The sequence below is a fragment of the Sturnira hondurensis genome, unplaced genomic scaffold (assembly GCF_014824575.4).
Source record: "Sturnira hondurensis isolate 20B ecotype Veracruz unplaced genomic scaffold, ASM1482457v3 Scaffold0019433, whole genome shotgun sequence".
Lineage (NCBI taxonomy): Eukaryota > Metazoa > Chordata > Mammalia > Chiroptera > Phyllostomidae > Sturnira > Sturnira hondurensis.
The window spans coordinates 1,102,709-1,113,991 of record NW_028092064.1 but is presented as its reverse complement, the minus strand read 5'-3'; the positions used below and the strand labels follow the sequence as shown (position 1 = coordinate 1,113,991).

Sequence of the window (11,283 nt, the reverse complement as noted above, 5' to 3'; positions counted from 1 at the left end):
CTTCGGGACCCTGGCCTGGGGTGGAAGGGACTGGAGATCTGGCTTGGTGTGAGGCGGCCAAAGCTGGAGACTGGGTGCTCAGTTCAGAGCTGGGCGGAGCCCATCTGTCTCCCCCCTCAGGCCGGTGGGGTCCTGAGCGCTTGACAGGACTGTTAATCATCACGCATCAGTGGGGAGCGGGCCTCACAGCCCACGCCTCCTGGGAGGTGGCTCCACCTCCCGGGGGCAGCGCTCCTGCGCGACTCCGCCGGATTGGAAACTGTCGCACAGCCCAGGCTGCGGATTGGCCGCGGCGTGGCGCGGCATGAGTTCCGGCGACTATTGTGGAGGTGGGGCTGTGACGTTTCTGCGTCCGTTCCGCCGGCCGCTCATTGGTCCAGCTCAGGACAAGTCGCCCCACCCCTCGGCAGGCCGGGGCGTGGCTGAGGTCGGCCTGCGTACTCGCCTTCCGGGCCGCGGATTGGCTTGCGACAGGACGCGTCGGTCGCGCTGGTGTCTGGGAAGGAGAGAAAATGGCGTCGGAGCCGAGCAAGACCGAAATCCAGACCTGTTTCAAGAGGCTTCGCGCTATTCCGACCAATAAGGTGCGTGAGCGGGAGGTGCGCGGGGTTTGGCGCCGGCCGGGAGAGACTCTCCGGACTCCTGTGGGGCCCGAGGGAGGAAGAAGGGGGAACGTGGATCTGTTTTCCTGGGGTGTCAGTGCCCGGCCTCCACTCGGGGCCCCTGATCATTCGCTCATCGCCTCTTCCCCGCAGGCCTGCTTCGACTGTGGCGCTAAGAATCCGAGTTGGGCAAGCATCACGTATGGTGTTTTCTTATGCATAGACTGTTCCGGGGTGCACCGCTCCCTGGGTGTTCATCTCAGCTTTATCAGGTGGGGCTCCTCGCGGCTGCTGTTTCGACCAGGCCAGGGTTTTGTCCTCGGCAGGGCAGAGTGGCGACTTGGGTCGCTCTTAATTCAGTGTTCGGAAACCTCCCAGCCAGGGGTCCGGTATCCTCCAACCGGAGAGAACCGCCTGTGTGGACGGACCCCTGGTCATATAGACAGCTCATCTCCGCGTCTGGGTCAAAACTCCCTTTTTTCCTAGCGGTCAGACTTGGCTCTCCCAGCGTTAGTTTTGAAGAAAAGTTAGCTGCCTTGACGTTGTTCTTGATGTATTTTATTGGTCGAGTATGTCTGAGTGACCGTGTGGCCGTCCTCAAGGGGAAAGCCAAATCCAAGCGTACGTGCCCGAGACTTCGATCTCTTTTCGGATCTGGAAAATAATTAGCACCCATTTGACCACGTGAATGGAGAGCAAAGCTTTTGTGGACAGGGTAGAGGGGAAGAAGTAGGGTGGTGGCTGATTAGTGTTTCCTGGGCCTACTGCGCCCGAGGCCAAATGACAAGTGTGGGTCTGCCAGGGAAGCATCTCCTGGTGTCCGCTGGCGGGTGACACGCAGCCCTTTCATACAGGTCCACGGAGTTGGATTCCAACTGGAGCTGGTTCCAGCTGAGGTGTATGCAGGTCGGCGGGAACGCCAATGCGGTAAAGCTCCTCATATCCTCCGCGCCCTCGTGGATTGCCTGGGTACCAAATTGACCAGGACCTCCTAGGAGGCCCTCTCAGTTTCTCTGGCCTATTGCAACACTGTACACTGTTCTCTAAACTTGGGAATTGGCCAGTGTTCTTCTCAAAGGGCCCTCAGATTAAAACGAAACCAGCCAGATGTTCTTGGGGAAAGGCCAAGGGAGTTAGGGCTTCCACGGCCATCCAGGTCTTGGCCTGGGTGGGTGAAGGATGGACAGCACAGGCGTGGGCTGCGTCCTCAGGTAGGGCCAAGTGAGGGCTGGACTTCACTCAGTCATCTTAGACAATGGGAGGCTGTGTTTTCTTCAGGAATTTCTGAGAACCTTTCCCTCTATGAAAAAGTACTGGTGGAAACAGTATATTGTCCTGTGCAGATAGTACGTGGGCTGTTATAAGGGCCACCTTTATTGGCTCTGGGAGAATCACCTGTAGCGTGCTGCCCTCCCTTCTTTACCCTCCAGACAGCTTTCTTCCGTCAACATGGATGCACAGCCAGTGATGCCAACACCAAGTATAATAGCCGAGCCGCCCAGATGTACCGGGAAAAGATCCGGCAGCTGGGAAGTGCAGCCCTGGCTCGGCATGGCACTGATGTAAGTGCCTGGTCCCTGGGGCCGGGGTGCTGGGGCGAGTGGGAGTATTCAGATCCTGTTTCAAGGATGTCTTCTTCCTTGTAGCTTTGGATAGACAATACGAGTAGCGTGTCCAGTCACTCCCCGGAGAAGAAGGACTCTGATTTCTTCACAGAACACACTCAGGTGAGTGCCCACAAGGAATGTTTCCCGTGATTGTTCCTGACAGGTGGTTAACTGGCCAAGGCCTTCTGTGATCGTGGGCACAGATTCCACTCGCCTTAACGTGATACCGCAGACAGGGGGTGTCTGCGGCCCACTGCTAGGTCGGCCCAGGTGTTTCCTCCTCCCACAAGTAGGCATGGGTTGTGGCACCCTTTAGGATCAGACCCCTTTAAACTGGGTTGATAGAGAGGAGGAAGAGAAGCTTCTTGAAGGCTCAGGAGGTGTCGGGAGCCTCAAACAAGTTTTCCTGGATTCTTCCCCTACAAGGGAGGCGCTGTGTATGGTGATGATGAAAGGAATCCTCCCCAGAAACCCACCCTGGGAGGAGGTTCCCCCTCGACTGGTGGCGGGTGTGGGGTGGCTGATGTTGGATTCCCTTAGTTTGAACCCCAGCTCCTATACTTGGCGTTTCCAGGATGTGGCTAACTCACTTAACCTGTCAAAACCTCAGTCTTTACGATAGGGCTGTATCTGCCTCTCGGGGTTTGTTGTGATAGTTAATGTGTGTGTGTGTGAAAAGCTCTTTGACTTGTGCCTGGCACATGGTGAGTGCCCAGTAGTTGTTAGTTGTTATTAAATTAGGGAAATGGGCTCTGGCTCTTAAGTAAATAGTGGAAGGGTAGAAGTGGCTGCGAGTTTCCTGCTTCTTTCTTCCATAGTGAATAGTAACTATAATTTTACCTGCCAGCCTGAAATCTCCTTTCCTCGAGGGCTTGGAATAGGGCCTTGTAGCCACAAGGTGCTTGTAGGTTCTTGGTGCTCCCTGCCAGCAGGAGTAGCTCACTGAGGCTCTTGTGGGTTGGCCTCCTTTGTAGCCCCCTGCCTGGAATGCACCAGCCACCGACCTGGCAGAGACCCCGCAGCCAGCCCTGTCTGTGGAGAGCAGTGGATTGGCACGTGAGTTCAGCCCGGATTCCAAGCAAGTGCCCTGGTCCTGGCAAAGCCTCAGGCCTGGGAATGGGGCACCTGCTGAAGAGACTAGGAGTCGGGGGGGGGGGTCTCATATCTCTGGGTGGCCTGGAATTTGTTCCAGTGTCTTGGAGGAAGCGATGGGCATTCCTTTTCTCTTTTGGAGGCCTCGGCGAGCTGAGGAAAGCCAGTGCCCCCATTCTTGTCCCATCACTTCCCTGAAGGGGAGGTCACAGGAAGCGTTGAGCCTTATATCTGACTCCCACCATTGCATCCACAGAGACGGAGCTTGGCCCCAACACAGACCTACTTAGCACCTCACCAAAGGCTTCACTGGGTCAGTATGACAGCTGGCAGGTTGGGGGTGACTGGGAGAGGTGGGCCTTGAGGTTCTTTCAGATCTGCTGTGGACTGAGGCCACGGGAGGCTGAGCGCCTTAACTCTCTGGAGCGGGACTGCAGTTGGACTCATGGCTGCCACGTCAACTGCAAGGGCTTTAGAGCCAGGCCCTTGGATTGGTGAACCTTGCTGGGCTGGTGTGCAAGGGCTGGGTCTGCCTCTGGGTGTGGGAACTTCTAGCCAGAGTATGGGGAAGCCAGCATGCGACACTGGACACCTAACCCTGGGGTCTGAGGCAGGGTTGGCCCTCTGGTCCATCTCCATGAGATGGGGGGGTGGGGGGGTGGGGCAGCTCTGACCTGCTCATGGCTGGAGGTAACATCATTCTTTCCTAGCCAGTCCCTGGCCTTTCAGCTCCTTTAGACTCTTGGCATCTTCTGGCTCAGGGTGAATAGTTCATTTGCTGCCCTTGGTTAGTTCTGTTGACCCGTGTGGGTTGGGGCAGGAAGCCAGCGGGTTGACTGTCAGGCTGACCCTCTGGGACGGCTGGCACAGCTGATCTGAGACAAGGCTCTGCAAAGGCCTCTGGGCTTGGAAGTTCCATGGAAACTCTGGGGTGGACCCCTGGTTAGCCACAAGTCTGTTTCTCTCCAGAGTCCATGTATCTCTCACCTAAAGGGGCCCTTCCTGCCAGAGGTAACAAACGGCCCCTTGGGGAGCCCAGTTCCTTGCACGCCAGCTCTCTGCTTTAGTAACTGAGGCTGATGTTTGACGTCCACCCCCTGCCTAGCTGTCTCCGTGTTGGTTAGGGACTTTGTCTCTGCTGCTTCAGGTCGAGTTCTTGTCCCAGTCTGGTGGGGGTCAGTGCCCTCCCTTGATCTTTGGCTTGGACTGTCCCGGCACCATTGGTTGGAGCTGGTGGTGGCAGCTTTGCGTTCCCCTGCCTAAAGCTGTTCTTTTTAGAAGCTCTTGCCAGAAACTGCATGGTGTAAATGGATGGAATTGCCACCTCTGACCTTTTATCCTCACTCATGCTTCCCCTTTTCTCATACAGAAATGAAAACCTCCCTCATTGGCAAGAAGAAGCCAGCAGCAGCCAAGAAAGGGGTAGGTGGGAGAGGCAGTATGTAGAGGGTTATAAGCCAGAGTCAGACTGCATGGCTTCACTGTGTGACCCCCCCCCCCATTCCCTGGCTGTATGGCTGTGGCGGAGGCATTCGGCCTCTCAGAGCCTTCTGTCTGTAATAGCTGCCAAGAAGCCCATCTTCAGGGAACTCCGGGAAGGGTCAGCCTGGGTCGTGCTGGGCCTCACTTACACTGGCTGCGGTGGTCAGGCCCTGAGGCCTCAGCTGGGGCTGTGTGAGCCGCCTGCGCCCATCTCTAGCAGAGCTCCTGTTCTCCCTGTGAACCATGCGACCGGCTGCCTGTTTTTTAACCCTGAACTTCGAGAAGGAACATGTTCCTTTGGATGTGCAAGAGTACCCATGCCTGGGAGGGAGTGGAGGACATTGTGGTTGGCCAGGCTTCCATCGCATGATTCTCCTCCCAGCTGGGTGCCAAGAAAGGTCTCGGGGCCCAGAAGGTGAGCAGCCAGAGCTTCAACGAGATTGAGCGGCAGGCCCAGGTGGCGGAGAAGCTCCGTGAGCAGCAGACAGCTGATGCCAAGAAGCAGGCAGAAGAGTCTGTGTGAGTGTTTGCCAGAGGGGCGCCGGCTCAAGTTGGGTGGGTGGGCAAATGGGATGGGCCAGGCTGGGGGCTGGCCTCTGATACATTTGTTCCTTCCCAGGGTTGCCTCCATGCGTCTGGCATACCAGGAGCTCCAGATTGATCGTAAAAAGGAGGAGAAGAAGCTACAGAACCTGGAAGGGAGGAAGCGAGAGCAGGCAGAGAGGTTGGGCATGGGCTTGGTGTCCCGAAGGTGAGGCTCGGCCCTGGGGTATGGCGGGAAATGCCATGTTCTCCCAGGAGCCCCAGCAGGTTCTTCCCCATAGTTTGGGGTTCTAGGCTTAGTCTTAGAGGCTGAATAAATCACTGTACTTATTGTTTAAAGCACCTACTGTGGTGCTTGGCACGTAGTAGGTATGTGCCCTCACCCTACCCACTAAGTGCCAGTAGTGCTGCCAGATACTAACAATATCCGGAAGTGACCCCAACATCCAAACACTCGTTGGTTGGACCATATACTTCCTGTTTCAGGACATTTTGTTGCTGTGGTTTTCTTAAAACAAGTACTGCAAACCAGTTCTTACATACTTTGTTTACTTTACACTGAGTGCCTAGAGATTTCAGTAGCATTAATTTTTGATCTCTTAAAAATGGGAGAATTGGAAGGTGCTGGAGCCAGCAGTCCTGGCTCCAGGCAGCTGGTGCTGAGTGGTGGCCTCACCTTTCGAGGGGGGCGAGCTCTGCCCTTGGGCTTGAACACAGCGCTCTGCGGAGGCATCATTTCCCCTCTCACAGATGAGAAAGCAGACTTAGCAATGACGCAGCTCGCTTGAAGCCCACAAATCTAGTGGTTGGCACAAGTAGGTTTTGAACCTACAACTATTAGATTCTAAATTCTGTGCATTTGGCCTTTGTGCTGTACTCCTTTGAAGAAGGTGAGGCCGGGTGTTTCTGCCTAATCCGTCTGAACATGTGCTGGTTGCGTGTCATTTACGCCCTTTGTCTGTGCTGCTGGTGTAACACACCGCTGGTCAGGGCAAAATTTTAACCCTGAAGAGAACTTTAGGTCTCCACCCTCTTCATTTTGGTCACAGGAATTACTGAGTTAAAGGATAGGAACACTTTTATTTTTCCCCCCATTTTTGTAGTGCAAGAGAATCTTTTATTTAAAGCCAGCCCACCCTATTAAAAACCCTATTGCAAAATTTTCACTCCTTGGGTTCTGCCAGCTAAAAGCTGTGGCTTTTTTAATGCATTAATCTTACTGAGATGAATGCCTGAAATGCCCGGATGGAGCAGCACACAGGAGGAAAGCATGGCGCTCTATGTGTGTGTGTGTGTGTGTGTGTGCGCGCGCGCCTTGGTGAAGGATGTGGCTCTGGCCCAGCAGGTGTGTGAGCTGGCGCTGTCACTTGGTGCGCATCCTTCATGTCAGAGTGGGCAGACGGCCGCTGGTCGGGGAAAGGTCACTCTGAGCAAACAAAGCCAGCGTGTCGGCGGCCGAGCGTGTGTTCCGCCGGGGCAGCCCTGCCCTGTGCGAGGGTGGCGGGAGCAGGCTCTGGGTGGTGCTCGGGGAACCCTGGGCTCCTGCCAGCAGCTGGTACCCTCTCGGGGGGTGACACTGGTACTCACCATGGCTCTTGTGCCCGGCCCTGCCTGTCCCCACAGCTCCATCTCCCACTCGGTGCTGTCTGAGATGCAGGTGATCGAGCAGGAAGCCCCAGCGAGTGCAAAACCCTCCCGCTCGCAGCTGGACTTGTTTGACGATGTTGGTACTTTCGCCTCTGGACCCCCAAAGTAAGGCTGTTGTTCAGGCGAAGACTTGGCCATCATACTCCTTGTCAGGCTTCTCTGAGCCACTCTGCTGTCACCCTAGGTACAAGGACAACCCCTTCTCCTTGGGGGAGAGTTTTGGTTCCCGGTGGGACACAGATGCCACCTGGGGTGTGGACAGGATGGAGGAGAAGGAACCAGAAGTGACCATCTCAAGCATCCGGCCTGTTTCGGAAAGGTGGGGTGGCCTAGGGCAGCGCTGTCCAGTAGGACTTCTTGAGGGAAGAGCTGTGCATCCTTGCTGTCTCGTGTGGTAGCCACTGGGTGTGTGGCTACTGAGCCCTTAGACTGTGGCTGGAGCAGCTGAGGATCTGCATTTTAAGTGCAACTTAAATAAACAAATAGCCACAGGGATGCAGTGGCCCCCGGGTCTGGCTGTGCAGGAGCTGGGCCTTGGTATGAACTGTGCTTAGCAGCCTCTTGTCCACGGCCCGTTTCTCCGGCAGGAGGGGTCTGATTTTATGCTTCCGCCGAGACCTCCTAGGGGTTATGTGTCTCTGGCCTCTGTCCTATTTTTTTTTAAAGTTTATTCCATCTCAATCTGGGCAGTGTGTTTAGTTGATAAATTATCTGCCTGTCGTCCATGTGTAAAGTGGGAGCATCAGTAATGACTTCTCAGGGCCGCTGGGAGGGTGGAATGTAATGACACCTGAGAACGCCCACCCCATGCTGGGCCTGTGGGTGCTGGGCAGGAGTGACCACGCCTGTCATCCACACTGGGATGCTTTTGAGAGTGAAGGGGACACTGTGACTCAGTGCCCGGAGAGCACGCGAGGTCGCCCTAGTGTTGGGCCAGTGGTGATGAGTAGAGCAGCTGCACTGACCTCCAGCATCCTAGAGCTTGATGAAACTGCTGTTTGGGGCGGAAGCCCGGCCCCTCCAAACCTCGTTTCCACGCTGCCTACTGCAGGCGACGGAAGCTCTCTGTGCCTGGCTTCAGTGTGGAGAAGGGAGGGGTCTCATCAGGGGAGAAGCATCCCTGGGTTTGCCTCTAGTGGTAACGGGGTAGTAACACTGTCCCCAGACAGTGACGGGAAGGGTCAGATGTGTTGTCCCACCTCCACCCCAGAGTCACAAACCGGAGGGAGGTGGAGAGCCGGAGCTCGGGCCTCGAGTCCAGTGAAGCACGTCAGAAATTTGCAGGAGCTAAAGCCATCTCATCTGACATGTTCTTTGGGCGGGAGGTAGATACCGAGGTAAGTAGAGTTCTGCACCCTGAGGCTGGAGGCAGGGGGCGGAAGCAAGACCTTCCTCCCTGCAGCTGGTTTGGGCTTCAGCACTAGGTGGCTGGGCTCCATGAGTTCTGGGGACATCAGCCAAAAGACGATCAGGCCTTGCCTTTCCTTCGCCACAGTATGAAGCCAGGTCTCGGCTACAGCAGCTCTCAGGCAGCAGTGCCATCAGCTCTTCAGACCTCTTTGGGGACACCGATGGAGCTCATGGAGCAGGTAGGCACCAAAGGTGTGGTGGGCACCAAGTGAGACCAGTGAGCAGAGCCCGAGGGCCCAGTGGATGGGGCAGAGCACCCTGCAGGCCTCTGGGTCACCCCTTCCCTTGCTGTTACAGGTAGTGTTTCTCTGGGGAATGTGCTCCCCACGGCTGACATTGCCCAGTTTAAGCAGGGCGTCAAGTCTGTGGCCGGGAAGATGGCTGTGCTGGCCAATGGTGTGATGAATTCTTTGCAGGTAAGGCTGGGGCTGCTTGACCAGGGGTGGGAGGGGCCTAGAGTAGTGCCTGGAGTGGGGCCTTCTTCACCTCCACACCCAGACACTGTTACTGGGAGCCCCTCAGCCTGAGAGAGGGTTTGAGTTTCCTAGAAGGGCAGCTTCCTCCCTTTGAGCTCAGTACCAGGCTGCGCTTCTCCATGTGAAGACGTCCTGTCTGCACTGGTCTCCCCCAGCCTTGTCATCTGTGCTACTCTGTCCCCTCCACAGCTTCCCTGAGATTAGGCAGGGCTTCCCCCTTGGGGTCTGGCCACAACCCCCTTCCCAAGGCACAACACAGTACCAAACAATCTCTGTCACATGAGATTGGGCGCCCCCACCCGCCCCTTCCCTCCTGCCCAGGTGTTGGCGGAAGGTGTCCCTGCTGGGCAGTGGCTGTGGGTCAGAGATGCTGACTTTGTTTTTCCTCCCCCGTTTCCAGGATCGTTACGGTTCCTACTGATCCATGCTTCACGGCTCAGGCATGTGGTGGTGACAGCAGCAAACCCCCGTGGTCACCAGGCCAGCTGCTTGCCTTGTGGAAGCGGGGAGGAATTGTTACTTACACGTGTGGTGTGTGACTGGGTGGCCTTTGAGGATCTCTGGTGAGGGGTGGGCAGCACCAGCCCTTGACCCCTGCCTGTAGATCAAGCCCTTTGTTCTCCTCCCTCACACCCTCTCCCCCGTGCGCTAGATTATTGTCCTTCCACCCCTGCTCCCAGCGCTGCTCCTCACTGGCCCTGCCACGCTGGGAGTGAGGGGAGGGCACCTCCTCAGGATGGCTCAGTCTGGGTCCGGCCTTCCCCGAGCAGGAAAAGTGGGACGTGGAAGGCTTTTTTGCCAGCTCTAGGATCCTTCAGGTGGTTTGGGGGCTTGGCCCCCAGCCTCTGGAACCAGCGGGGAGGTCTAGGAAGAGTTCTGCTGTAGATCAGCCCCCAGAGGAGGGAGCTCTGAACTTGCTGCTGCTGTTGCTGCTCCAATGGCCTCTTCTGTGCCCCCAGAGAGGGCAGGGGAGGGGAAGGACCTTCGTTTGGGCCTTACTAAGGGCTAGAAACTACCTGGTACCTGAAGGTTTCTTTTGGGATCAGACTGGAGGCCCAAGTGATGATCTCCCCCCACCCCCCTTTTCCAGTGGTCACCTGGAGGACTTCATTTCCTCCTGGGTGTCTCGGAGTCTCCTTACCATCCATGTGGACCCCAGAACCCTCTCCCCTCCTCCTGGGACTGTCCTTTACCCCTGTTTGGTGGCCGTGGTGTCTGCCCTGTGGTGTCCTGCTGTGGATGCTGTGAACATAATGCTGGCCAAGGAAGCAGAGGACACGTGGGACAGAAGCAGGCTCCCGGGCTTAGGGGGCCTGGCAGCACCCGACCAATGAGCTTCATGTGCCTACGGAACTGGAGCTGCAGGCCTCGCCTCGACCGCTGGGCCACACACTGTGTCGTCCTTGGTGCCATCTTTCCCTGCCACCTGGCAGTCTGGGCCTGCCCCAGCCCCTGTGGGTGAGAGTTGGCCTCCCGAGCAACACAGACCACTGTTCCCACCACTCCCTCCCCCCAGAGGGACTTGACTTTTCTTTCTGGACTGTTTGTATTGAAACACAATGGTGTCAAATAAAGCCCTGACAGGGCCTTGGGCCCCTGTTGGTCTGAATGAAGTAATGCCCTCTGGATGCTACCTCCCAGCCCCAGGGCAGGACCCCTGCCTCACTGTCTGGGCTCCCACCGATAGGGGTAGGGCGTCGGTGCCGAAGCTGAGGGCACTTTCTCCAGGGCCTCCAGCTTGTCTCTTCTCTGAAAGCCAAAGTCCCCTGGCTCCTCGGCCCTGTGCTGCCTTGAGGTCCGGTGCAGCCTCGACCTCACCACCCTGTTGCACGCGGAGGAAAGAGCTGGTGTCAGTTGGCCCTTTAACTCAGCCACAGAGCCATGTAACTGGGCAGGCAGACAGCCTCAGCAGCCCTGCAGCTGACCCTTATAGTAGGCTTGACTGGCAGTGTTAGTAAAATACACAGACCTTACGGAACCCTTTTAAATCTGAGGAGAAGGGGGTGGGGTGGGGTGTGTGTCCACCTGGCTTTTGGAACATCTGTCACTGTAGGGGGTGTTGGGGTACAGTTGTAAACCATCGACCTGAAAGTATGGGTGGAGGGAGCCATGGGAACTCAACTAAGCCAGTGATTTCCAAGGCATGGATCTGGGACCTACAGCTTGGGAATGGTGTGTGTTCACAATCTAGATTCTGTTCCAAGCTGGAGTTTGGTACTTTGCACTGTAAATAGACTCCCCAGGTGATCTGATGCACACCAGGATTTTCCAACTGCTTTTAATCAGGTTAGTTGGAGGCTGGATCTGTTTGTGGGCCTGGAGACCTCTCCTGTTCCTGGAGTTTGGCAGGTCTGGGACATCCAGGCCTGGTCTGGCACAACAGGGCTGTGCAGGCCCGTGTTGTAACTCCAGGGGGCTGGGCTG

General features: G+C 56.4%; 2 protein-coding genes across 4 annotated transcripts in view; one reads left to right on the top strand and one right to left on the bottom strand.

The window, feature by feature from the left end:
- The first annotated feature begins 442 nt into the window (after positions 1-442).
- On the top strand, positions 443-10,472 carry ARFGAP2 (ARF GTPase activating protein 2). Of its 2 annotated transcripts, XM_037028008.1 has the most exons (17): positions 443-584; positions 756-874; positions 1,457-1,529; positions 2,033-2,164; positions 2,249-2,329; positions 3,184-3,265; positions 3,558-3,614; positions 4,271-4,312; positions 4,671-4,723; positions 5,166-5,302; positions 5,403-5,534; positions 6,950-7,078; positions 7,158-7,292; positions 8,184-8,310; positions 8,469-8,562; positions 8,681-8,799; positions 9,260-10,472. In XM_037028008.1, the coding sequence occupies exons 1-17, from the start codon at positions 513-515 to the stop codon at positions 9,278-9,280; spliced, it is 1,605 nt and encodes a 534-aa protein (XP_036883903.1). In that variant the 5' UTR covers positions 443-512; the 3' UTR covers positions 9,281-10,472. The 2 variants fall into 2 exon arrangements, with proteins under 2 accessions (XP_036883903.1, XP_036883904.1); XM_037028009.1 differs by lacking the exon at positions 4,271-4,312.
- The window catches only part of CSTPP1 (centriolar satellite-associated tubulin polyglutamylase complex regulator 1), a 178,237-nt gene continuing 171,087 nt past the window's right edge, over positions 4,134-11,283 (bottom strand). Inside the window, exon 10 of one of the 2 annotated variants that reach the window (XR_005063921.1) lies at positions 4,134-4,145. Coding sequence is in view for 1 of the 2 variants with exons in the window: in XM_037028012.1 (XP_036883907.1) it covers positions 10,522-10,681 (160 nt within the window). In the remaining variant the exon portion in view is untranslated. Of the gene's footprint in view, positions 4,146-10,452; positions 10,682-11,283 lie in introns of those variants that run through there. The other variant, XM_037028012.1, reaches the window with a different exon arrangement.

Bases quoted from the DNA above. Each gene is read 5' to 3' on its own strand.
- ARFGAP2 (XM_037028008.1), top strand. From the start codon at position 513: ATGGCGTCGGAGCCGAGCAAGACCGAAATCCAGACCTGTTTCAAGAGG. The intron at 3,615-4,270 runs GTCAGTATGACA...GTTTCTCTCCAG, and splicing joins CTCACCAAAGGCTTCACTGG to AGTCCATGTATCTCTCACCT. The intron at 5,535-6,949 runs GTGAGGCTCGGC...CTGTCCCCACAG, and splicing joins ATGGGCTTGGTGTCCCGAAG to CTCCATCTCCCACTCGGTGC.